The 26,177-nt window shown below is 40.8% G+C and overlaps 3 protein-coding genes across 6 annotated transcripts in view; 1 reads left to right on the forward strand and 2 right to left on the reverse strand.

Annotated features, from left to right (window-relative positions):
• Positions 1 to 18,983, forward strand: part of AFF4 (ALF transcription elongation factor 4) — a 93,651-nt gene extending 74,668 nt beyond the window's left edge. For 2 of the 3 annotated variants that reach the window (XM_082836110.1, XM_082836112.1), the window contains 4 exons: positions 7,135 to 7,228; positions 8,094 to 8,137; positions 9,365 to 9,585; positions 12,535 to 18,983. In XM_082836110.1, coding sequence (XP_082692236.1) covers positions 7,135 to 7,228; positions 8,094 to 8,137; positions 9,365 to 9,585; positions 12,535 to 12,662 — 487 coding nt within the window. In that variant the 3' untranslated portion in view covers positions 12,663 to 18,983. The remainder of the gene's footprint in view (positions 1 to 7,134; positions 7,229 to 8,093; positions 8,138 to 9,364; positions 9,586 to 12,534) is intronic. The other variant, XM_082836111.1, reaches the window with a different exon arrangement.
• A 108-nt stretch (positions 18,984 to 19,091) lies between these two features.
• LEAP2 (liver enriched antimicrobial peptide 2) lies at positions 19,092 to 20,032 on the reverse strand. Its single transcript, XM_082836125.1, has 3 exons — positions 19,925 to 20,032; positions 19,568 to 19,707; positions 19,092 to 19,260 (listed from the first exon to the last, which is right to left on the reverse strand). The coding sequence occupies exons 1-3, from the start codon at positions 19,979 to 19,981 to the stop codon at positions 19,224 to 19,226; spliced, it is 234 nt and encodes a 77-aa protein (XP_082692251.1). The 5' UTR covers positions 19,982 to 20,032; the 3' UTR covers positions 19,092 to 19,223.
• Positions 20,033 to 24,871: 4,839 nt separating this feature from the next.
• UQCRQ (ubiquinol-cytochrome c reductase complex III subunit VII) lies at positions 24,872 to 26,123 on the reverse strand. Of its 2 annotated transcripts, none has more exons than XM_082836123.1 (3): positions 26,064 to 26,123; positions 25,729 to 25,896; positions 24,872 to 25,077 (listed from the first exon to the last, which is right to left on the reverse strand). In XM_082836123.1, exons 2-3 carry the CDS (start codon positions 25,880 to 25,882, stop codon positions 24,983 to 24,985), a joined length of 249 nt encoding a protein of 82 aa, XP_082692249.1. In that variant the 5' UTR covers positions 25,883 to 25,896; positions 26,064 to 26,123; the 3' UTR covers positions 24,872 to 24,982. The 2 variants fall into 2 exon arrangements, with proteins under 2 accessions (XP_082692249.1, XP_082692248.1); XM_082836122.1 differs by having other exon boundaries at positions 26,055 to 26,115.
• Between the last annotated feature and the right edge of the window lie 54 nt (positions 26,124 to 26,177).

The raw sequence follows: 26,177 nt of genomic DNA on the forward strand, positions 1-26,177 counted from the left end.
GCCTGCCGGACGCTGGCGGGAGACCTTGACGCCCAAGGAGACGGGAGGAACCCCCAAGCGACCGGGTAGGATGTGGGGGGACTGAGGGGAGAGGACAAGTGGAGGCGGGACAGGACCACGCCGCTGAGGGGTGGCTGGGATGGGGGAGGGGTTTCCACACCTGGAGGGACCCTCAGGGGCTCGGATCAGTGGGGAGTTCACCTAGCGTTTCCCCTGCCCAGTTGGCCCGGAAAGCCTGCCCAACTCTCAGGCCAGATCCTATGCCCTCAGAGGCCCGCTGCGGGCTGTGTTGGTCCTGGGGGCATAGGAGGGAGGGTGGGGGAGAACAGGAGAGGCAGGTGGGGGGACCCTCCAGGACCAGAGGAGCAGGAGAGGTGCAGAGGGCTTTGCCCTGCCCACTCAGCCTAGGAAGCCTGCTGGGCTCCCAGGCTGGGTCCCCAACCCTCCACAGCCCCCTCCCAGGCCCTGTGGGTCCTGGGAGCATAGGAGGGAGGCGGGGGAGAACAGGAGAGGCAAGTGGGAGGGACCCTCCAGGACCTGAGGAGCAGGAGAGGTGAGGATGGCATTTGCCCTGCCCACTCAGGGCAAACCAGGGGCACGCCTGGACCTCTTCTGTTTTGTTGAGCCTAGGCCCAACCCCGCCCCCCGCCAGGGTCTTTTCCAGCCCTGTGGGTCCTAAACATTGGCCCTGCCCACAGCCTAAAAACCCCACCCCTGCCTAAGCCCCACCCACACAGCCAAGGCCTTTTCTCCTTTTTTTTTCCCCCTTCTTTACTATTGTGGTTCTGTTTTACCTTCTGATTGTTGTTTCATCTGTATTTTTATATTCTTTCTAACATATCTGTTAGTTTCCTGGTCTCATTTTATTTTTCACTCTTTGTTATTGCTCTGCTCTTTTTTTCTTTTTCTTATTTTGCCACCCTGCATGGCTTGCAGGATCTTGGTTCACGAGCTGGGGATTGGGCCAAAGCTCCTACTGTGGGAGCTCTGAGTCCAAACCACTGGACTAACAGAGAACCTCAGACCCCAGGGAATATTCATCAGAGTGAGGTCTCCCAAAGGTCCTCATCTCGGCACCAAGACCCAGCTCTACCCAACAGCCTACAAACTCCAGTGCTGGAAGCCTCAGGCCAAACAACCAGTAGACAGGAAAACAATCCCAACCATCAAAAGAAAAAAAAAAGAGAGAGAGACAGCAAAAAAATATGTCACAGATGAAGGAGCAAGGTAAAAACCTACAAGACCAAATAAATGAAGAGGAAATAGGCAATCTACCTGAAAAAGAATTCAGAGTAATGATAGTGAAGATGATCCAGAATCTCAGAAATAGAATGGAGGCACAGATTGAGAAAATACAAGAAATGTTTAACAAAGATCTAGAAGAACTAAAGAACAAACAAATAGAGATGAACAACACAGTAACTGAAATGAAAAATACTGATTCAATAACAGAATAATTGAGGCAGAAGAACAAATAAGTGAGCTGGAAGACAGAATGGTGAAAGTAACTGCCAAGGAGCAGAATAAAGAAAAAAGAATGAAAAGAATTGAAGACAATCTCAGAGACCTCTGGGGCAATACTAAACGCACCAACATTTGAATTATAGGGATCCCAGAAGCAGAAGAGAAAAAGAAAGGATCTGAGAAAATATTTGAAGAGATTATAGTGGAAAACTTCCCTAATATGGGAAAGGAAATAGTCACCCAAGTCCAGGGAGCGCATAGAGTCCCATATAGGATAAACCCTAGGAGAAACACACCAAGACACATATTAATCAAACTAACAAAAATTAAATTCAAAGAAAAAATATTAAAAGCAGCAAGGGAAAAACAAAAAATAACATACAAAGGAACCCCCATAAGGTTATCAGCTGATCTTTCAGCAGAAACTCTGCAGGGGAGAAGGGAGTGGCAGGATATACGTAAGTGATGAAAGGGAATAACTTACAACCAAGATTACTCTGCGCACCAAGGGTCTCATTCAGATTCAACAGAGAAATCAAAAGCTTTTCAGACAAGCAAAAGCTAAGAGAATTCAGCACCACCAAACCAGCTCTACAACAAATGCTACAGGAACTTCTCTAAGTGGAAAACACAGAGAAGAAAAAGACCCACAAAAACAAACCCAAAACAATTAAGAAAATGGTCATAGGAACATACATATCAATAATAACCTTGAATGTAAATAGATTAAATGCCCCAGCCAAAAGACACAGACTGGCTGAATGGATACAAAAACAAGACCCATATGTATGCTGTCTACAAGAGACCCACTTCAGACCTAGGGACACATACAGACAAAGTGAAGGGATGGAAAGAGATATTCCATATTTCCATGCAAATGGAAATCAAAAGAAAGCTGGAGTAGCAATACTCATATCAGATAAAATAGACTTTAAAATAAAGATTTTTATAAGAGATAAGGAAGGACACTACATCATGATCAAGGGATCAATCCAAGAAGAAGATATAACAATTATAAATGTTTATGTACCCAACATAGGAGCACCTCAATACATAAGGTAAATGCTAACAACCATGAAAGGGGAAATCAACAGGAACAAAATAATTGTAGGGGACTTTAACACCTCACTTACACCAATGGACCTCTCATCCAAACAAAATAAATAAGGAAACACAAGCTTTAAATGACACAATAGACCAGATAGGTTTAGTTGATATTTATAGAACATTCCACCCTAAAGTGGCAGAATACACTTTCTTCTCAAGTGGATATGTTACATTCGTCAGGATAGATCACATCCTGGGTCACAAATCAAGCCTTGGAAAATTTAAGAAAATTGAAATCATATCAAGCATTTTTCTGACCACAAACTCTATGAGATTGGAAATCAGTTACAGGAAAAAAACTGTAAAACAGCACTAATAGCTGGAGGGTAAACAGTGTGGTACTCAGTAACCAAGAGATCACTGAAGAAATCAAATAAGAAATAAAACAATACATGGGAACAAATAACAATGAAAACGTGACAACCTAAAACCTATGGGACACAGCAAAAGCAGTTTTAAGAGGGAAGTTTATAGCAATTCAGTCTCACCTCAAGTAACAAGAAGAATGTCAAATAAACAATCTAACTCTATACCTAAAGCAACTGGAGAAAGAAGAACAAAGAAAACCCCAAGTCAGTAGAAGGAAAGAAATTATAAAGATCAGAGCAGAAATAAATAGAAACAAAGAAAACAGTAGCAAAGATCAATAAAACTAAAAGTTGGGGACTTCCCTGGTGGCGCAGTGGTTAAGTATCCACCTGCCAATGCAGGAGACATGGGTTCAATCCCTGGTCCAGGAAGATCCCACGTGCCGCGGAGCAACTAAGCCCTGTGAGCCACAACTACTGAGCCTATGCTCTAGAGCCTGCGAGCTACAACTACAGAGCCTGCGCACCTAGAGCCCATGCTCCGCAACATGAGAAGCCACCACGATGAGAAGCCCTCACACCACAACGAAGAGTAGCCCCCGCTCGCCACAACTAAAGAAAGCCTGCACACAGCAACAAAGACCCAATGCAGCCCATAAATAAATAAATAAACAAAAACTAAAAGTTGGTTCTTTGAGAAGATAAACAAAATTGATAAACCCTTAGCCAGACTCATCAAGAAAAGGAGAGGATGCAAATCAATAAAATTAGAAATGAGAAAGAAGTCACAACTGACACTGCAGAAATACAAAGGATTATAAGAGACTACTAAAAACAACTATATGCCAATAAAATGGACAACCACGAAGAAATGGACAGATTCTTGGAAAGGTACAATTTTCCAAGACTGAACTAGGAAGAATTAGAAAATATAAACAGACCTATCACAAGTAATGAAATTGAAACTATAATTAAAAATCTTCCAACAAAGTCCAGGACCAGATGGCTTCACAGGTGAATTCTATCAAACATTTAGAGAAGAGCTAACATCAATCCTTCTCAAACTCTTCCAAAAAACTGCAGAGGGAGAAACACTCCCAAATTCATTCTATGAAGCCACCATCACCCTGATACCAAAACCAGAAAAAGATATCACAAGAAAAGAAAATTATAGACCAATATCACTGATGAACATAGATACAAAAACCCTGAACAAAATACTAGCAAACAGAATCCAACAAATTAAAAGGATTATACACCATGATCAAGTGGGATGTATCCCAGGAATGCAAGGATTCTTCAGTATACGCAAATAAATCAAAGTGATACACCATATTAACAAACTGAATAAAAACCATATGATCATCTCAATAGATGCAGAAAAAGCTTTTGACAAAATTCAACATCAATTTATGATAAAAACTTTCCTGAAAGTGGGCATAGAGGGAACCTACCTCAACATAATAAAGGCCATATATGACAAACCCACAGCCAACATCATACTCAATGGTGAAAAACTGAAAGCATTTCCTCGAAGATCAGGAAGAAGACAAGGATGTCCACTCTCACCACTCTTATTCAACATAGTTTTGGAAGTCCTAGCCACGGCAATCAGAGAAGAAAAAGAAATAAAAGGAATACAAATTGGAAAAGAAGTAGAACTGTCTCTGTTTGCAGATACTATACATAGAAAATCCTAAAGATGCCACCAGAAAACTACTAGAACCAATCAATGAATTTGGAAAAGTTGCAGGATACAAAATCAATGCACAGAAATCTCTGGCATTCCTATACACCAACAGCGAAAAATCAAAAAGAGAAATTAAGGAAACACCCCCATTTATCATTCCAACAAAAAGAATAAAATACCTAGGAATAAACCCACATAAGGAGGCAAAAGACTTGTACTCAGAAAACTATAAAACACTGATGAAAGAAATCAAAGATGACATAAACAGATGCAGGAATATACCATGTTCTTGGATTGGAAGAATCAATATTGTGAAAATGACTATACTACCCAAAGCAATCTACAGATTCAATGCAATCCCTATCAAACTACCAATGGCATTCTTCACAGAATTAGAACAAAAAATCTTACAATTTGTATGGAAACACAAAAGACCCCAAATAGCCAAAGCAATCTTGAGAAAGAATCACGGAGTTGGAGGAATCAGGCTCCCTGACTTCAAACTGTACCATAAAGCTACAGTAATCAAGACAGTATGGTACTGGCACAAAAACAGAAATATAGATGGTACAGGATAGAAAGCCCAGAGATAAACCCACGCGCATATGGTCACCTAATTTACGACAAAGGAGGCAAGAACATATAACGGAGAAAAGACAGCCTCTTCAATAAGTGGTGCTGGGAAAACTGGACAGCTACATGTAAAAGGATGAAACTAGAACACTTCCTAACACCATACACAAAAATAAACTCCAGATGGATTAAAGACCTAAATGTAAGACTGGACACTATAAAACTCTTATAGGAAAACATAGGAAAAACACTCTTTGACATAAACCACAGCAAGATCTTTTTTGACCCACCTCCTATAGTAATGAAAATAAAAACAAAAATAAACAAATGGGACCTAATTAAACTTAAAAGCTTTTGCACAGCAAAGGAAACAGTAAACAAGACGAAAAGACAGCCCTCAGAATGGGAGAAAATATTTGCAAATGGAACAATGGACAAAGGATTAATCTCCAAAATGTACAAACAGCTCATGTAGTCCAATATCAAAAGAACAAACAACCCAATTAACAAATGGGAGGAAGACCTAAACAGACATTTTACCAAAGAAGATGGATGGCCAAGAGGCACATAAGAAGATGCTCAACATCACTAATTATTAGAGAAATGCAAATCAAAACTACAATGATGTATCGCCTCTCACCGGTCAGAATGGCCATTGTCAAAAAATCTAGAAGCAGTAAATGCTGGAGAGGGTGTGGTGAAGAGGGAACCCTCCTGCACTGGTGGTGGGAATGTAAATTGATACAGCCACTATGGAGAACAGTATGGAGGTTCCTTTAAAAACTAAAAATAGTACTACCATATGACCCAGCAATCTGACCACTAGGCATGTACCCTGAGGAAAGCATAATTCAAGAAGAGACATGTATCCCAGTGTTCATTGCAGCACTATTTACAATAGCCAGGACATGGAAGGAACCTAAATGTCCATCAACAGTGAATGGATAAAAAAGATATGGCACATATATACAATGGAATATTACTCCGCCATAAAAATAAATGAAATTGAGTTATTTGTAGTGAGGTGGATGGACCTAGAGTCTGTCATACAGAGTGAAGTAAGAAAGAGAAAAACAAATACTGTATGCTAATGCATATATATGGAATCTAAAAAATATGGTACTGATGAGCCTAGTGGCAGGGCAGGAATAAAGAGGCAGACATAGAGAATGGACTTGAGGACATGGGGCCGGGGAGAGGGGAAGCTGAGGCGAAGTGAGAGTAGCATTGGCATATATACACTACCGAATAAAATATTTAGCTAGTGGGAAGTAGCAGCATAGCACAGGGAGATCAGCTCCATGCTTTGCGATGACCTAGAGGGGTGGGATAGGGAGGGTAGGAGGGAGGCTCAAGAGGGAGGGGATATGGGGAATATATGTATGCATATGGCTGATTCACTTTGTTGTACACCAGAAGCTAACACAGCATTATGAAGTAATTATACTCCAATAAAGATGTATAAAAAGGAAAGAATGGTGATATTCATAGTTGAGTTCCTAGTTTTACTATTTTACATTATTTATATTGTAATTTGATGTAGAGATTCTGCCCCAAAGTGATTTTTTTTTTTTTTGCCATGCCACGTGGCCTGCGTGATCTTAGTTTCCTGACCAGGGATTGAACCCAGACCATGGCTGTGAAAGCACTGACTCCTAACCACTGGGCAGCCAGGGAATTTCCCCGCAGGGATTTTTTTAGTCCATATGTTATAATAACATGTTGATGTCCTGTAGATGAGGTTTTGATTTTTGAATGTCAACAAATAGGAGGCTAGTCCTAGGTCTCTTCCCCTTCCTTCCTCTCCCTAGGGTATGTACCATAAGAAGATCACATCTTTTGGTTTTGCCTAAGAGTTAGTGTTGTTGTCCTTATGCCATGGTCTGCTCACATGAGCCAGTCATGTAGTCTGGCACGACGCAAAGGTTGTCTATACAGATGTGGCCAGAGTCTGTTGTCCTGGTAAATAAGCTGCCCTTTTCCATTGGCTAGCCTGCGATGCCAGTCTTTGCTGTACCTGAGGCTATTCAAACTGAAGAAAGAAACTGCTCTGAAGTATTCAAAGACACTAACAGAGCACCTGAAGGTAAGTGTGCAAAAGAGGAGTATCTGTTTCCCAGGGGAAAAAATTTATAAAGTCTCCTATCTCCACCCCAGAAGTGCCCTCATGTTTTCCCTACCAGAGCAGGGGAGAAGCTACTATTTGGGAACTTTCAAATAATTTGATGTTTAAACTGCACACGTATCTGATTGTAGAACCTATGTAGCCATATTCAGTAGCTCTTAATAATATTTCAGTAGATGTAGCCTATTTTTATCACAAAACCTAATTTATACTTTTTAAATGGTCTTTTGTTTTCACTACCATCCTTCCTTAAATTATTCTCTTAGTTTCCTAAAATATCTTCATATGTTTTTTCATGATAGCACTACATAAGTCTTCCTAAAATTCTGCCCTGATTATGACTTGGAACCCTTTCATAGCTTATCATTCCCTGCAGAGTCAAGTCAAGTCAAAGATTCTTACCCTGACCTGCAAGGCCCTCAAGATTTCTCTCTCTCTCTCTCTCTCTCTGTCGTTCTCTTGTTCCTTTTCTAAACCTTTGCTGTAGATAAACTATATGGGTCATATACATTCTCTTTTCTGCAGCCTTTGTACATAGTATGACTTACCTCTCTTTGCCTTCTCCCCTGTTCTTTATCCATCTGAATGTTACTCATTCTTTGTCTCTCCCTTTCAGTTTTCCACAACACCCCAGCTCCCATCTAAATAACTTCCTTCTGTTGCACATTTACACACACACACACACACACACACACACACACATTTTGGTTTGTAAACTTTCGTAAGGTCAGTACTGGCCCAATGCTTTTGAATATATTTAGTACCTCATAAGTAGTGTTTTTTGTTGTTGTTGTTTTTTATTAAGTACATTCTCTTTTCTCTACAGAATTCTTATAATAATTCTCAAGCACCATCACCAGGTTTGGGAAGGTGGGTAAATTTTATTCTATAAAATATTATATGACAAGTTTATTTATTTTTATGTAAAAGTGGAATGGGTTTGGCCACTTTCCAAAAATGGAAAGATGACAACTTTAAAAAAAATTAAGGCCATGTCTAATAATGTATTTTTTAAAGTATTTTTTTCTGTTTTTTTTTTTAAGTTGAAAATATCATGAACATGATCTTAGAAAGATTAAAGAGGGGACATTTCACCTGCAGAAGTCTTAAGTTTTTTACAGCACCTCAACCCTTCTCACAGTTTGATTTCTGTGGCTAGCCTGGTTTTTATCACCTTGAGCTTATCTTTACTCATGTTTTGACACGAATTTAATAACAGTGGCATGATTACGGTTTCTTCTCCATTCCCACATCACTCCCAGCCCACCCACCCACAAAAAGGAGGAAAAACACCATGAAATATTTTTTTCCTAAGTTTATTTGTTCAATTATTTTGTTTATGCTAATCGACAGTCTGTCTTTTGCCTTTATGTATTTTCTTAACCACATTTAAAGTGCGAAATGTGCAGATAAAAATATTCTTAACAAATAGCTTTTCTCCCCTCAACTACTGTTTTATTTTCCTTTTTTTATGGTCTTGGGCCTTTTCAGAAATTTTAGTACTGCTGAAATGAACCTGCCAGATTTCAACATGTGTTTTCTAGGAAATGCTTAATTGACAGGAAGCTTGAGATGATTGCAGTTGATTGAGAAAGCTGTTCTTCTTTATCAGCTCTGAATAAGTTGGTTAAACTAGGAAAGTACCAGAAATTATGGAGTTCAAAGTAAGATGTTTCCATCTACTACCACATTTTTTTGTGCGTTAGTTGTTAATCCAACCAGCTTTCTATGAAACAGTTGGAAAGTACCCAATTATTTGCCCAAATAGGTGGAAAGTGTGTTGAGCTGGGAGTGAGATGATGTAGCTTCTAGGTCTTAGAACCGCTACTACTAAGGTATATGACTTCCTCACTTCTTTCCCATCTTTTGTTCTGTTGCCGTTTGTTAAAGGAAAGAGTCTAGATAAAATGATAATTCGCAGTGGTCTTCAGTGAGCTAAGTATTTATTTAAAAGAAATTGTACTTCTCTCGAAACTCTTCTGGTTTAAAAGAATCTTTAAATTTTAAAAGTCTTCATGTAGGAAGAGCCAGTAGTACATTGATTTCTTCACATTCACCATATTCATATGAATAAACTTCCTATTTCTCTGTGTGTAGCAAAGCTGCTGGGATGCCTTCCCCTGTTTCTCCAAAGCTGTCACCAGGCAATTCGGGAAATTATTCTTCTGGGGCCAGTAGTGCTTCAGCAAGTGGTTCTTCAGTGACCATTCCACAGAGGATCCACCACATGGCAGCCAGCTATGTTCAGGTTACATCCAACTTCCTCTATGCCACCGAAATTTGGGACCAAGCTGAACAGCTTTCCAAAGAGCAGAAAGGTAGGGAGGTCTCTGGAGAGAATCTGAATGATGGAATTGTTAAAAAGAGCTTTTATGATATAATTAAGTAAGTCTCTGGTATGCATTTAGTTTATTATCTAGTCTAGAGTTAATGACAATCAGTTTGCTGATTGCCATTGCTTATCAATCGTGAATATACTGAATTCAGTCAAAAAATACCTTGTACTATAGTGGTGACACAAACTAAACAAAAAATTGTTTTTGGTCTAAGACAAATATGCCTTTATTCAGGCAAATTTAATTACAGCTTATACTGTAAAAGCAATAAAATGTATATTCTACTCTGGGATAGTTAACAGTAAATTTGGCTATGGGCATAGGATTACATCCAGACATCTTGTACATATGAGATGTTTAATATATAAGAAAGCATGTTCATATTGAATTTTTAGGTATATTGGAAGGAACTTACATGATAAAAGAGACTACAAAATGAATAGACGTATAACATTCTTTAATATTAGGTCGTTTGAGGTCTTGCACCCTGTTTGTTATCTCCAAACTAAGAACACTGAGAATTAGAAAGTATTAAGGATCTTTGGAAAAGAACAAGATAAACACCATCTTATTTTAGTAGATGTTTTTAGTAAATATGTGTGTGTAGCATCTATTCAGGCAGTTCCTTTGTAGAGAAACACTTGAAGTAGCAAATCAATCAAGTGTCCTTTTGTCACAGAGTATATTTAAATACTTATAGCATGAACAGGTAATCAGATGAAAATGAAAAATTCTTATCCCTAAAGAGGGATAATAGTGGGAGAAAGGTAGAAGGGGAACCCCAACATGCAATAAAAAGTTGTGTTTTTGAAAACCTGATTTGTTTCTAAAATTTTAAATATTGTCAGTGCTACTCAGGAAAGGTTACAAAGCTGAAATTCTTCTTAAGTCATCCCTACTTTACATTCTTCTCCCTGATGCCAGTTTTCTGGCATCATTCTTCCTTTCCTTTCCCTCCCTCCCTCCATCCCTTCCCCCCTCACTTTCTTTCTTCTCTCCCGGGCTCCTTGCTTACACACTTACTTGCCTGCCTGCCTGTCTGCCTACCTACCTATTGTGTGGCAGTTTGCAAACATTGACTAAAGGAAAGAGAATGGTATAATGAACCCCATGTACCTTTTACTCAAGTTCAGCTTCAGCAACATATTTTGCTAATCTTGTTTTATCTCCCACCCTTGACCGCTCCCCACCGCCCCTCGTCCTACTTTTCTTTACCCTGTGTATTTTAAAGCATGTATCAGATACATTTCACCTGAACATACTTTGGTACGCATCCTTAGGTGATAAGGAGTTTTCAAAAACATGACCGCCATGCCTTTATCACAGCCACCAAAATTAACAATAACTCCTTTATGTCATCTAAGACATAGTCTCCCATCAGATTTCCCTGTTTTCTCAAATATGCCTTTTTTTTTTTTTTAAACAGTTGGGTTTGTTTCCAACAGGATCCAAACATTCATTAATCAGTCTCTTAAGTATCTCCCTCTTCTCCACTTTTTTTTTGGGGGGGTGGGGGGCAGGCATGCCATTGATGTCAAGGAGAAACTGCAGCATAGCATGTGTCATAGTGTAGATTTGGCTGATTACTTCTTCATGATACATTTAGCTTGCTCTTCTGTCCACCTCATTTCGTTCATGCTGATAGTTATGTCTTGAGACTTGATTAGATTCAAGTTCATTATTTTAGATAAGAACTTTTCATAGGTGTTACTCCATATTTCCTATTACATCATATTACGAGGCATGTAATGGTTATCCCTTTTTTAGTGTCAGTAAGATTTGACCATTGGTTCATTCAGATGGTGTCGGCCTGACTCAGTTTGATGTTAAGATTCCCTATTAAACTTTAACTTAGGCTTTTAGCATCCATTGATGGTCATCACCTACATGTGCTATTCCATTAGGAAACAGAAAATTCATCAGGAATTTATTAGCTGGAATTCTATAAAGAAGATTCTTTTCTCCTCAACTGTTTGATTACTTCTTATCTTGTTTAAGTATACTGAGGTCTTTGTCATCACTGCACATGTAAAAACTCTCCTTACTGAGTCCTACATCCGTCTTCTTCCAAAATTGCATTGGGATCAAATGTCAGGATATTATCATTCCTTCCTCCTCTCTGCACCCTGCCTTACATGCACATCAGTCTGTATTTGTTTGCATAGGAAGAATCCTTTCATTTCTGTCTCTTACATTTTTTTTTTTTTAATTTTTTTTTATATTTTTTTTGCGATACGTGGGCCTCTCACTGACGCGGCCTCTCCCGTTGCGGAGCACAGGCTCCGGACGCACAGGCCCAGCGGCCATGGCTCACGGGCCCAGCCGCTCCGCGGCATGCGGGACCCTCCCGGACCGGGGCACGAACCCGTGTCCCCTGCATCGGCAGGCGGACTCCCAACCACTGCGCCACCAGGGAAGCCCTGTCTCTTACATTTTTAAACTACTGTCTAAAACATGAGATTTAATGTATCAAAGTTGTATGACATATGATTATAGCAGAAAGGTTGTCTAACCTCACAGTGGCTCTTATCGGGAAAAATGCAGATAACATCCTCCTTTTTTGTACCACTTGCTTCTTATACAAAAACAGTACGCAGAGAATGTTTTGAGTCATAGTACATTGTAGAATTAGGTCTCCATTTTAATAATGTTTGCTGCATACTAGCAATTTCCATCAGTGACATTTTGTTTATATGTGTAACTCTTAATTCCTGACCATATAGTCTTTTAAAAATGTTTCGTGACTTAGGGAAAAAATATAACTTGACCAACTATGGGATGATTTGTTTTAAAACACGAAGAGTTATTTTAGTGCAGGAGGGAGTGCTTTTTACTTTATATGAATAGCATTTTACAGTCTAGACTAAAAACTTTATAAAGCACTTATTTAAAAGAGTGTGCATCATTTAATAAGTGTTTTTGGTTTTCTAGAATTCTTTGCTGAACTGGATAAAGTAATGGGTCCTCTCATCTTTAATGCAAGCATCATGACAGACCTAGTTCGTTATACCCGGCAGGGACTGCACTGGCTTCGCCAGGATGCCAAGTTGATATCCTGAACTGAACACATTCTTGTTGCCTCTGATTTTCTCCACAACACTGTGTCACATCACGAAGGAAAACTGCCATAACATACCACCTAGTCGACACTAAGAATGAGGAATGGTTTTCTCCTCCCTGGTTCATGTGTTGTTTTTTATAACCCAAAGCCATCATGTAGTTTGACCCCTTCAATATTCCCAATATGAAAAATTATTTAAATGCTTTTAAATCTGCAGCACGTTGATAAGCTGGTTTCAATGATCTGTAATAAGATTGAAATTTCAGTTGCAATTCATAACTAATCAGTTGAAATTCTATTTATTTTAATTTTTTTAAGTGCCCAGATTGGGGCTAGTTTAAAACTTAGTTATTTCTGCCTATGAATTTACTCTGTTGAATATTTTGTGTAAATTTAATGTAGGCATTTTTATTTATATACTTTGGGAGCTTTGTTACCTAAAAATAATGTCTTTTTGTGGTAACTCTTCTAAGAGTAAGAGTTGGTTCATCTAGAATGTGGACATGTTCTTTCTACACCTACTACCTGATATTACTTCAGATCTTAAGTACAATTTTATTATTGCAGAATTTATACTTAGTATTAAGGATATTCTTCTACACATGAAAAATCACGTAAATATGAGAAGATGGCGTTCTACATGGATGTAAAAGGAAATGTGTCTGATTTGGTATGCATTATTTCAAGAACTGTGAACATGTGTTAATAACACTATAGCAATCACAAGGTGACTATAACTTGCATTTAATGCATTACAAAAGAGGGCAGGCAAACTTTCTAGGAGAAGTATATCATGTGAAGGGTTTCATAAAAGGACAATCTTGAACCTTATGGATTTTATTAAAACCATGTTTTTTGTTTTTTGGGGTTTTTTGTTGCTAATAATTTGACACTTAACTGAAACAGAATAAGTTACTGTTGAACAAAGGATGATCTAACTCCTGAGCGTTGCTGCCTATATCTCTTGCATTGATGATGTTTGTAGGGTAAAATCTCTCTTCAGAATTCTAATTTAAAATTTTTTTCCCACACTAGATTGTGATGCTCTGATAGGAGCATTCAGTGACTGATGTAGGAATGGGCTGGAGCTTTGGTGTGTGTGCTTTTGCTATACAACTTAGAGCTCTAATGCCTGATGTAGAGATGATCAGTTTCTCCTTTTAAACCTGTCTTGTGTTTACTACCTTTGTATTATGAAGGCCCTCATCAATGATGTATGTTTCTGATGGGATCAGAAAATTCACACTAGAAATGTACCTAACTTGGTTCAGTATGAATTCTCTTGGGAAGGGGAGGGAAGCAGGGGTAGAGCTTGAGAAGCCAGCTCTGTAAGAGTTGTATATCAAAGTACCTTTCCCTATAAGGTGCATATAGGAATCAAAAGTGAGAAATATACCTTCTATCTTTTGTTTTTAGTGCCCCTATCATGTCTGGTGTGCCTTAAATCTTACCTTTAAATGAAGGGTCTATGGATTGTTTACAGATGAAGTTTTACACTAGTTGCAGATCACCCATATGGTTGGTATTCTGTAGTAATAATGTTAAATTCTCTTTCCTTTTCAATCGTCCTTTAGGGTCACATAAAGATTAATTCTTTCAGAAAAGCTAATGCTTTGGTACATGACTTAGTCTAACCTGTTGGGTAATGCTGCTTCAAAAAATAGTTTGTCCTTCTCCCAATTTCAAAAATGAATCCATCCAATCAGAAAAAAGGATTGCCCTGCTATTTATAGATGATTGCTAAGGCTTGAAATGGGAAAGAAGGGATAGAAAATCTCCAAGCCCAGTGGTGTAATGACTCCTCTGCATCTGAGTCTACAGTTACTTATGAAGCTAGTGAACTTTCATTGTCCTGTGGCCTCTGTAGAGCTTCTTAATGGTTTTGTACCTCAAGTTGTTTTTGCATATCACTGAAGATTCAGATCTCCAAATTATGCTGAATTTAACAATTTTCCCTTGGAGAAATTGCCTCTGATACCTTGCTAACTTAATCTTAGTGTGTTTTAGGAACAGTTTTCCTTAAGAGGACAGCTTCTCAGTGATCGTTATTCAGTAAGAAACTTGCCACAGTTAATCAAGTAGATGTTTGTCCTGTTCTTCTCTGATTTCTCTGACTCTGATTCCTTAATTTTCCATGATATCTTAGAAATGGAAAAAGTATCCTCTGAGCTTTTAGACTTCCAGCAACAGCAGCCAGTGGGGCACTTCTGAGTTCCAGTGTGTTCTAGTCTCTTGTGGGTCCTGAGAGGTAGCAGGAGCATTTCCCAGATCACAGTGATAATTTGTTAAAGCAGAATTTCCTGCATGTTTTTTGGTGCTGTGGTAAAGTACTCTCTCTCTAAAACTGTGTTAATTCTTGGAAAATGAATTTTTACAAGCTTTTCATTGTTGAGGGTTTTTCCCACCAGGTGGTAATGGGCAATGGATCAAAATCCTTTTCTAAATAATTGAATTTTCAGTGTAATAGTCTCTGGAAACACCACTCCCTCTCCTCTGTGTCCATCTCCTCAGAAGTTCTGTCTGTCTTCATCTGTTCCAGCACATACTTTGTACTCCTTCACAGGCGACCATTCCTTCTTCCTCAGTAGGTGTCTTCAGTGTTCTCTAACTATTTACAACTGATTTTGACAAATAGCTAAAAACTTACTTAGTCTGAGACTTGTATTTAATATAGTTAATTATAAAAAATAGCAGCTATTTAAAAAATTACTCTGTTGACTGCTCTAAGACCACACTTGTATGCCAGGAGGCAGTAACCTACCCCACTGGACTCTTTACAGGCAACCAACGAACATACTATGGTGGATGAAGTTGTCACATGGTATAGTCTTGCCTGGCCTAGGCTGGGCTGTGGGGAGCACTCCCTTCCAGGTGATTCAGGCTTCCTCAATCCAGCACAGGTCCGGTCTGGCTGGGGAGGAGTCAGCCCATTTCTTGCCTCAGTGCCACCTTTTTCTGGGCAAGTAGTTAAGAACTGACTTTATAAGCAATGAGTACTTCAGATAAATTTACAGCTGTAGTTGCTGAAGAGTAGAGAAGGTTGAGCATCACTAGTTTAACTCTCCAATGTAAAAGCTGTCTAGAGAAATGTGTGCACGTGCCCACACATGCCTGTGCTCTGTGGGGCTCTCATGCTGGTGGATCCACAGGCATCTGGGTTGCACTTTGAGCGACACACTTATGGCTTTATTAGGTTCGCTGTTGTTGTTGTTTTTTAATTGTTGTTTGTTTCTTTTCATTAAAGAAAGGTTTAATCAGCTAGATCAGACAGCATCATTTTTATATTTAATGACAGTAACTTCGAGAAATTACCTTATTGAATAAGCTTGCATTGTGAAGCAAGAGCCTACAAAACACACCTGTTCTAAGTGAAATCTCTGGCTCTGGAGGCCAGCAGCACTCTGCGGAGTTTCAGCACAGCCCGTGATCGCTCCAGTCAGTGATGCCTAGTTGTGTAGGGGAGAGGTATGCTGTGCACTCTTATAAGTGTGAGGGTATGCGACTTTGGATTTTAAAATTATGTACACATACACACTTTATATATATGTATGTATGTATGTATGAAAACATGAAGTTAGTTTGTCAAAATGTGTGTGTTTAGTATTTTAGCTTAGTGCAACTATTTCCACATTATTTATTAAATTGATCTAAGACACTTTCTTGTTGACACCTTGAATATTAATGTTCAAGGGTGCAATGTATATTCCTTTTAGATTGTTAAAGCTTAATTACTATGATTTGTAGTAAATTAACTTTTAAAATATATTTGAGCCCTTCCGTAGTATAATAGGGCTCTTACAGGGTGGGAAGGATTTTAATTTTCCAGTTGCTAATTGAACAAAAGGGCCTCATAATGTATTTTGAATTATAGAAGTTTGCCTCTGGGTCCCACGAACATCTACTGGGAATGATGCTTTAGGCAGATTGTGATGATTTTTTATTTTTCCTAAATAAATTGGGAAGCAAAACATTTCAAATCCATATAGATTCCTATAACTCATATTCCCTAATTATGTGGAACACAGATTTCATTTCAATTTCATGTATCTATCTATGTCTTGGAGAGGCAAACTTTTTTCCAATAATAAATAATATTGCACATCTAAGGTTGCTATTCAGTAAAATAAATAGAAGAGATAAGTATTGAATGACTTAGAATATGTAGTGACAAGAGGCCAAATTGTTCATGTTTGTGAGCATATCTTTCACATATTCACTAATAGAGAAATTCATTTTAGACCCCTAGACCCTGTAACTAAGCTGGCAAGTGATAGGAAGTAAGTTATTAACAGTTGGTAAAGCAGATACAGATTCTATTTACTCGAACCATATGGTTAATTAAAAAGAACTTACAGTCTCCAGAAAAGCGAATGGAAAGACTATCTCAGTCTCTTCTGTTTGATAGAATTTGGTCACAGAATAAGGCATTAGAGTTAAGTCTAAACCAAGTCTTACAATCTTTAAGCAACCTAAAATAGCAACCTAAGTAATCGTCATATAATGAAGTTGACTTTCAGGAATGTCAGCTTGGACCTCTCCTTGCCACCATTGCTCGGCTAAGCATAAATTCCCATTTTTAAAAAAGAAACAGCTAAAAAGCTCTCTAAATGAGCATGGGGAAAAAAGCTCTCACCCAGAAATTCTAGTAATATTCAGTTTTGACCTCTTACTGCTTCCACATAGGGTTTCTTTTCAGGTTTTATCCATTGGAATTTTCTACCTGCTGTGTTCCTCTCTGGAAAATATCTATTTGGAAATGCTGCCTTTCAAATCAATGCCATGATTATCCATACTGTTGAGTTTGTTGTTGCTGTTCAAGAAGTGTCCCCATTTTACAACTTTATGCACACAACCTGGCAAATCATTGACATGAGCATTCAGCAGTACTGGGGTCGGGGCGGGATGGGACGGGGCTCACCAACAGAGCTGGCCCAGGTGGTAGTGCCTGAAAAGGCATCACCCTTGAGGACCGGATGTAGGGTTGGTAAGCACAGTTATGAAAATTTCTATCTAGCCTCCGTTTTGAATGGTTTTAAGAAATTTTGTATATGGAGGATGGAAATACTTATATATTTATTGAAAATCCTTTTATTTGAAATTAAAATTATTTGGTGAATAATGGTTTGATATTTGGGGAGGGTTTTGGAGGGGAGGTAATGCCGCTGATAAAAGCCTTGTTGATTCTGCAGAAAGGTACTGTTAGTGTCTGATAGAATGCCTTTGTTTTGTACATGATCCAAATCTTTGTTTTACATTTCTTTTATCCAAAATATTTAGGCATCTGACATTTTCAACCAAAATTTCAATTATATACTGTGATTTTTATTTGTTGTAATACATTAAAATTTCAGAGGTACTTTGGGGCTCAAAAGCTAGGATTTCTAAGTCAGTATGTGCATTTCACATAACAAAGCTGTTAATGGTGAGCAAAGTATTATATACTAACTAGATTTTTCCACATCTGTATAGTATATTATATGTATTTTGTGGTATTGAGATTATAGAAAGTTTAGAGTGTCAAACATGCGTTTAATGTGTATTTTTAAACAAATTTATGGCAATTAAAATATTTGGAGACAAGGGTATCACATTTCAATTTGTAAAGATCTTTTTAACTCTACTGTGTCATTAAGATGCTTTGTATAATGCCAAACCATAGCTGGAGAAACGAAGTTTAATAAATATCAAATAGATTTTCTGTATTAAAGTTTATAAACACTGCTCTCTACACTTCTTCAACTCCTACTTTGCCCTTTTCGTGTAATTTCTGTTTTGTATTTTAGGGTCCAGTGCTACTCTTCTTTAAAAGTCTGGTCCCATCAGTCCAGGTCTTAATTTCTGATTATAGAAATTCTGAACTGGCTGGCCATGGGTCCTTCTGCATAGATCAGAATTCACCCTGCTCCAACAGAAATCTCATACACATCCTTTTTGTTATTCTTCATGGCTTGGGCTTTTATTGTTTCATTTTCTTCCAGTTCTCTGTTCATAGACAAACTAGGGCACATCTTCAGGTACTGAGTGCCAGTATCGCCTGTCTTTTGACACCTCACTGAAATGTTCTTTACGTGGAGTGAAGGGTTAGGATCCAGGGCCATAGTTTATGAACTTGCCGAGGTTAATCACTAGCTATTAGTAAACTTTTGCCTTTAGCCTGCCATTGTGTTCTTTATTTCTTCAAGAAATGTTAACTCTCACTGCGCTTTCCGGATTGAGAAGTTAACACATTATTAGGCCTTGCTGGGTTTTCTATAGTATACAAAATAAATCCTTCTTCCCCTCAAAAGCATGAATTCCAGGCTGCCAGAATTTCAGTTTGAGACATTTTATAGTATACATAGAAAAATAAACTCTTAAGTTGACTAGTTACGCTTATCTGCATATCAACATTGTAAGAAGAAACGGAGACCAATTTAAAGCATACACCTGTCTTTAAACATCTAAAAACACAACATTGCTTTACTTAAGTGCCTCCAACCAAATGCAGTTAATCAATATTCCATAGAACGGAGCATTGTTGTAGGTAAGTGCTGTCCTCTTTTCCCCTGGTGTATATACATCATTCCTGGGCCACATTTAGGGAACAGCGTCTTTTTCTAAGGGAAAAGAAAAGGTGATTTTTAAGACAGAGGTCTAGCAGTGCCCAGAGCCACGTCTACTGCATTTCCTTCCTCTGCTTGATAGCCAATCTCAGGGTAGAGCGAAGAAAGGAAAGGAACTACTCTTCCATGGTACCTGTGTGGAGCCGTTCTTGGCTTTTAACTCTTGAGGGATTCTCCCCCGTGGAGCTCCCACCTCAACCCAGGCACTTTTCCACCCCAATTTTATTTTTAGGTCTGTGTATGTGCTGATCTCTCCTTTGCACAGCTTCCCAGGCCTCTTGGGCCCAGGTTTGTGGAGTACCTGCATAGCCTTGTGATACATTCAGAATCATCCCAACAGGAGGCTCCAATGGGCCTGAGGGAAACCCCTCTCCAAAATGGGGTCATTCTCCTCAGCCTTCTCTTTGCTGAACTCAATTCTGGTATTGGGGAGCCATATACCTGTAGGACAAAGACAGATTCACCTCAGGTATGGAAGAGTTGAAGCCTTGCTGTACAACTTGGAATAATGATCCCCCCCCCCCCCCCGCCAGATACTGTAGACTCAGAGCAGAGGGTCCATTCCTCAGGACTGAGTCTGGTGCTCAAGGTCTGCTTACAGTTCTTCCACCACCACTACCATCCCCACCTACCCACGTATGTATCCTTCTCTTCTTACCTGGCCTAACAGCAACAGGCAGACCAGGAGTACTGCAAAGAGTTTGAGGTGCCACATCTCAGTAGATGGGATATTGGATCATGAAGGCTGGGGACAGTTCCCACTCCCTTTTATAGGTAGATCTGCCTCTTCTATGGTTGCCAAGTGAGATGGGGGCAAAGTTTATATTTGCAGTCAGGGTCAATTTAATAAGTTAATGTCTACCAGAGAGGAATGTGCTCAAGGCCTGCCTTTCAGGCATGTAGTATTTACTGATCCCTCATCTGGACTTTGAGTGATCTGTTGCTGGCGTGGACCTTTTCATCCATTTTGCCAAAAGTCAGCACTACCGCCTCCCCTTTGAAAAGCCACGTGAAGCCATTGAGGGAGATCAGACACCTAGCCACGTTTTGATTCCAAAATAGTGAGATCACTTTAGTCAAAACAGAATTCTAATAATGAGGTCTTCAGAAATAGTGTTGACCCCTTTCAGCCTTGTCTAGGAAAGCACTGACCTATTTTGTTACAGGCAATTGGATAAGGCCCTTATCTCCCATCTGTGGGAGGATACTTCAGCAAGCATGGTCTACAAGTGCCCCAGATCCCCATTTGTATAGATGGACTATCACCCTAATTATTTGTTCCACATCATCTCTGTAAAGAATGGAAACCCAGCTGCAGAAAGTTCAAAGTCTGGCCTACCTGCCATCTCCCAGGGGAAGGGCAATCAGGACTGACTGGTTGTTTCAATCATGGGTGAATTGAATGAGTAAGTATAGGTTGACTTTGTTTCCTTTTTTAAAATGTGAATGAGGAGATAGCAGGGGCCCCTAAATCAGTGAGAGAGCTTGATGGTGGTGATAAACATTGTCAACCTTGAATTACTAGCTTTCTTGCCAGTAGCTGACTGGGCCTTTTACAGAGCACATCCTTCCAGCAGCCTCAGGGAAGCAGGCATAGGGCTGAGATCTCTCCAAAGCCCAAAACATTGTCACCTTAAGTAGGAACCAACACAAGTTTCTAGACCAAGAAAGAGCATGTACCTAAACCATGAGTAGTTATGGGTACCCATTAAATGACATAGACATTTTAATAAATTTGTGTGGAAAGGTGTGAATTCTGAGTAAGATAAATAGGACTTCAGATTTTCCTATAACCTGGAAGGAAAAGCCAAGAAGACAAATGCAACAAGATTTTTCTTCAGCCTTGTGTCTCCCTGAACACCTGGCTGTTACCTCTTCCCAAAGCCCTTCTCATCTTCACAGGTTGGATATGTGGTGAGGGCCTGCCTGTTCCCAAGGAAAAGTGGAGGAGATGTGGCACAGCTGAAGGTGGAATAGGACAGTCACGAATCCTCTTGCCAAGGGAGAAGAGGGTGGTATGGTGGGCCTCAGAGCTGGGATTGGGCGGGTTGTGACTCCACAGATCTGTCTGCTTGGTTCCAGTCCTCTCAGGACCAGGCAAGGCCTGGAGGGAGGGAGATACCACTGCTTGCACTTAAGGAACATTGAGAAGCAGAACTATGCCAAACTCACCTAAGCAATCCTGCAATTTTGAGACTAGTCAGCTGTTCCTTCCCTTTACTCCTGAGCTTTGATACAGAATGACCCCAAGTAGGGGCTTAGCTAGAACTTTTGTGGGGTGGGGAAGAGGCTGTGTGGTGACCTAGTGAACACTGGGTGAGAACACAAATCTGATTAAGTGAAAGACTGAACAGCGTGATATCCTAGAGCCAGTTGGGTCTGTGGACTGAGTGCCAGCCTCCTGTTGAGCGTAGACGGATGTGCCAAATGGGATTTGGAAAGTGCTGATTCCAAAGACGGATACTTTCTCCTAATCCTCCATTTCTGCCTTCCTGTATTTCAAGGAAAATCAAAGTAGCCTTTTGTATTAACTTATAAAGCCAATACGACAGCCAAGGATAAGGGCCTGAGGCTCTGGGCCCCCTCTGTGCGCGGGGAGAAGGACTATTCATCATCATGGGTGTGACAACACTGCAGAAGCCTTTGTAGCTCAAGCCTCTTATTATTTTTTTTTTTTGGCCTCACCGCAAGGCATGCAGGATCTTAGTTCCTCGACCAGGGATGGAACTCGCGCCCCCTGCGGTGGAAGCGCAGAGTCTCAACGACTGGACCATCCGGGAAGTCCCTTAAGCCTCTATCTTGTATGCCATCCCTCCTCCCAAAAGAAAAGATGCATTAGTTACTGCCTGTGGAAGGAATCACTGTGAGGGAGAGTATTTCATGTGTCTACAAACTCTGTAGTTGTTTTATTTAAATATGGAGCAAAATCAAACTTTTAAAAGCAAAGCAGCATCCAAACAGCATTAAACTGAAGTGACAGAAGTTGTCCACAGCCATCCCACATCCCTTGAGTAGCTGTGGCCTATTCCTGACATTAAACAATAAAAATTGTAAAAGTCTAGGGGCTCTCTACAATCAAGTATTTTGCTGAATGAATCAACCCAAAGTACATGTTCCTTCCTCCAGCAGAAAGGTCTAGGCGTCCATAAGGAGAAATGCTTGGCTGGGAGGCAGGAGCCGGGGGCCCAGGTAGGGGAGCTGACCAGATGCCAGCCTTGCCCCTCTTTGGGCTTTAGTTTCTTGTTCTGTCAATGAGATGGGAGCATATCTCTGAGGCCTCTCAGGCACTGACATTTGGGGGTTCAAATGATTAATTTAGAAGAAGAAAGTGAGACTGAAGCATGTTTGATAGCTTACAGCTTGGAAACTCTGAATACAACAATACAAGTGTTTCTGAGGTTAAGTGCCTAGGGTGAAATGGGAGACAGAGTGTGTAGCTACATGAGCAGCTATCTGAAACACATTCCAGGTAGAGGGGAAATCATGAAGGGCTTGACAGTAATTGGAAACTTTTGCTGCCCCTGAGCAGGAGATGCCTAATGAAAAATGAAAGCCTCTGAAATGGAAAGACTTTTCCAGGTAAAACTTCAACAAAGGGTCAAAGTGTATTTGCTCAATTGCTGGCTAGAACTGGCACGGACTTCTGGGCCTGTATCTCTGGGACTCTGTTGGCCGACGGAAAAATCCCCTTTGCCGCATTCTGCAGAGATAAAAGCCCTTGTGGGAGCAAGTGCACTGCTGGGGAAAAGAAGGGCTAAATGAACACGGGATTGTGCCCCAGCAGCAGATGAAGGAGCCACACCCTGGCTGGAGGCTCCAGGTGGGTGGGTTATAGGCACAGAGGCCCACAACAGTGAACCCTCGTTAAGAGACTTCACCCATTTTCCTTTTCTTTATGGATTTCTACAGATAGAATAAACCATAAAATGATCCCAGATCCCATACATATCATGTACAGGAGCACTGAGATATAACTCATATTCCACACCATCCACCAGCCCCACACCACCCCCGCAGGACCCTGCTACACAGAGCTCTGGGTCTCCAAGGGTAGAGAGGGAAGCCCCTTGGTGAGGGACAGGCTTAAAGCAGCCTTTAACAATTTTATCCAGAAGCAGAAGCTTAGCAAGGGCTTATAGGGACAGTCTTCTCCGTAGAGCACTCCTGGGATAAAAGGTTTCAGACCAAGAGGCTCAGTGCCTGGTCTGGGCTAAGAAAGGGTAAGTTTGATTTTGGGCTGATATCTCCAAAGGACTCAAAAGAACCAGAATAAAAGTCTAAGGGTAAAATGAAGCCAAGATATGGGACAAGGAAGGGTGGCCATAGTCCCTAGGAAGCTTGGGGCTAAAACTGGAGGGGAAAAAAAAACCAGAGATCAATGGCCTGTCAAGGCAGTGATCGATCCTCCCCTGGCCGGTGAACCTGTTCCAACTATGCCAGGTTAAGGATGCATTTATACCTTCTTCAGGCCCACAGCTTTCACCAGATTCTCAAAGGAGTCTATAACCCATATACGTTGCAGATCAGGCAGCAAGCCCTGGGAATAAACTTGGACAAAAAGCCAAACAGGAAAATTAGACTATGTTTGGTGAGACAAGAGTTTTCATCACACCGCTGTCCTTTGTTAAGCCTGTACCACCCTGCCAGACTCTTACACGCCACTCATTTCACTGTTAACCTCAGACCTATGGCTTTGTCTTAATACATCTATTTGATGAATGCGAAGCTCACAGCTAAGGAATGAGGGTGTGATAACACATTGAGGAAGCAACAGTTAAAGGCTATGGGCCCAAGTCTGTCAGTCTCAGCTGTACCTCCTTCTCCTGCCTCACGATCAGTGCCATCTTACTGATTTTTGTTTTGTTTTGAGGTAGTTTTGGTTCCTGAAAGGCAGAAACAGTCATTAGAATAAGAAGGAAAGACACAGCCTGGGCCAGATGCTGGCTGCCCTGTCAAAGTTGCTGCTCTGGACCAGCAGGAAATCTCCTTCCATACACAGCTAAAAACCACTGTTAGCAACCTGGTACAAACACAGCCAGCTTGCTGACCCCAGCTCTAGAGGCAAAGGGGTCACCTCACCCTTTCCTTTCATAGCTGACTTTCTATCATGTGGTACAGCACAGCTCTAAGAGCACAAACTTTAGCGCTCTACCATTCACTAGCTGTATAATTTGAGGCAAATTACTTAACGTCTCTGTGCCTGTGTCCTCATCTGCAAAATGAGTGTAATAATGATACTTCAAAGGTAGTTTTGAAGGAAAAAAACCCAAAAAACCAAAGGTAGTTGTGAGGTTTAAAAGAACTTTTTTGTGTAAAGGGCTAAGAAGAGTACCTGACACACTGTAACTACTAGATTTTATTGTCAGTATGGAAATAGTGGGCAGGGAGCCAACATTACCCACAGTCGATGCCATCCACGACTGTTCAGCTACAGGAGTAGCTGCAGCTACATTCTTGTAGGTTATGGAACAAGGAGCGAGCTACAATCCTTCACCAAACTCAGACTAGCCAAAACCGTTCAGGACTCATGCTGCGGAGGGGAATTCATGAACTTGAAAAGTAACAGTCACATCCAAGGACTCTGCTCACACAAAACGCAAAATCATACCAGTGCAGCCTACAATAAGTTTATTGTGTCTTCAAGACACTGCAATGTAGACTCCTCTCCCAGAGAAGGGTCTTTCAGAGACAAGGAACTATTATCCAGATGAGTTGCTCATTTGTCATTTTCATAGGCAGCTGGATTCTTCCTCTTGGATTTCTCAAACTCCTGGGTTCCCCATGTGTAGACAAGATAAAACACTACGAATGCTATAAAAATAATAAATGAAAATAAGCAGTGAGCACTTACAAGACACATGGATCTCAGTACTCTTTTCTGATTCACAACATATTCTGCCTTCCTGTCTCTAGTTTTTAAGAAACCACTCTTAAACGAGACGATCAAGAAAAGTTACATTACAAACCCATTTTTACAGGTGTGTAAAAGAAAGGGGTTTACCCAGGAAAATTGGTGACCAACTCTTCCCTTATGGCTCCCCTGTTGCACATTTTAAAATATTTTAATGAGATAACTGAGATCAAATTCACATAACATAAACTTCATCATTTAACCATTTTGAAACGTACACTTCTGTAGTTTTTAGCAAAGTCACAATGTTGTGCAACTATCATCACTATCTGCTGCACCTTTAACACAAAACAGTTCATCGCTAAGAAGTGGGTAAAGATGACCTCAGAGGGAGACGCTGGAGTCACACAAGTGACCTTGGGCCTGTCATTTAAGTTCTCTATGACTCACCTCCCTCGTCTATAAGATGGGGAGGATATGACCAGTTCAACGTCATTCAGGACTATTCAATGAGAAAACGTGTGTATGGCGAGCTGTAGAGTGCTCAGTGAGGGACCCGCAGTGCCCACTGTGGATGGGAGTCCAGCCCCCCGCCCGGCCAGAACACTCACGCGGCGCGACGCGAAGGATGCACGCCCGAGTGCGGCGCAGCACGTTGGGGATGCCCTTGCTGAAGTAGTGCGGGAAGGCGCGCTGCTCAAAGGGCGACAAGCTGTAGGTGATTACATGCCGCATCCGCATCAGATGCCCAAACTCGCGGCCCATGGTCGCGGTGGCGCCTGCAGGACGGAGGGTGGAAAGGCGCTGGGCTCAGGCCCCGGACATGCCGCCCCCAACCCGAGGCTCTCCCCGGCGCTCCTCATCCCTCCCAGCCTAGACGGCGCCCCCACCCCCCCCAGGGCCACCAAGACCGCACTACCGGACCCCACTCCCGCACCGAGGTCACCTCGCCCTCCGCAGCGCGGGATCCACCGGCTTCCGTCCACCACTTCCGGTAGGATCGGACGCCGCGCTAGGAGACAGTGAGGTCACTTCCGGGAGGACCCCTTCTCGGCTGTCT

The sequence above is a fragment of the Leucopleurus acutus genome (genome assembly GCF_964270905.1).
Source record: "Leucopleurus acutus genome assembly, chromosome: 3".
Taxonomy (NCBI): domain Eukaryota; kingdom Metazoa; phylum Chordata; class Mammalia; order Artiodactyla; family Delphinidae; genus Leucopleurus; species Leucopleurus acutus.

Excerpts from the sequence above, each read along its gene's own strand:
- LEAP2 (XM_082836125.1), bottom strand. The coding sequence starts at position 19,981 with ATGTGGCACCTCAAACTCTTTGCAGTACTCCTGGTCTGCCTGTTGCTG. Across the intron at positions 19,708-19,924 it reads GCCTGTTGCTGTTAGGCCAG|GTATATGGCTCCCCAATACC; the intron begins GTAAGAAGAGAA and ends TTTGTCCTACAG. Across the intron at positions 19,261-19,567 it reads TGTATCACAAGGCTATGCAG|AAAAAGACGCTGTTCCCTAA; the intron begins GTACTCCACAAA and ends CTTTTCCCTTAG.
- UQCRQ (XM_082836123.1), bottom strand. The coding sequence starts at position 25,882 with ATGGGCCGCGAGTTTGGGCATCTGATGCGGATGCGGCATGTAATCACC. Across the intron at positions 25,078-25,728 it reads CATCCTTCGCGTCGCGCCGC|CATTCGTAGTGTTTTATCTT; the intron begins GTGAGTGTTCTG and ends TTATTTTTATAG.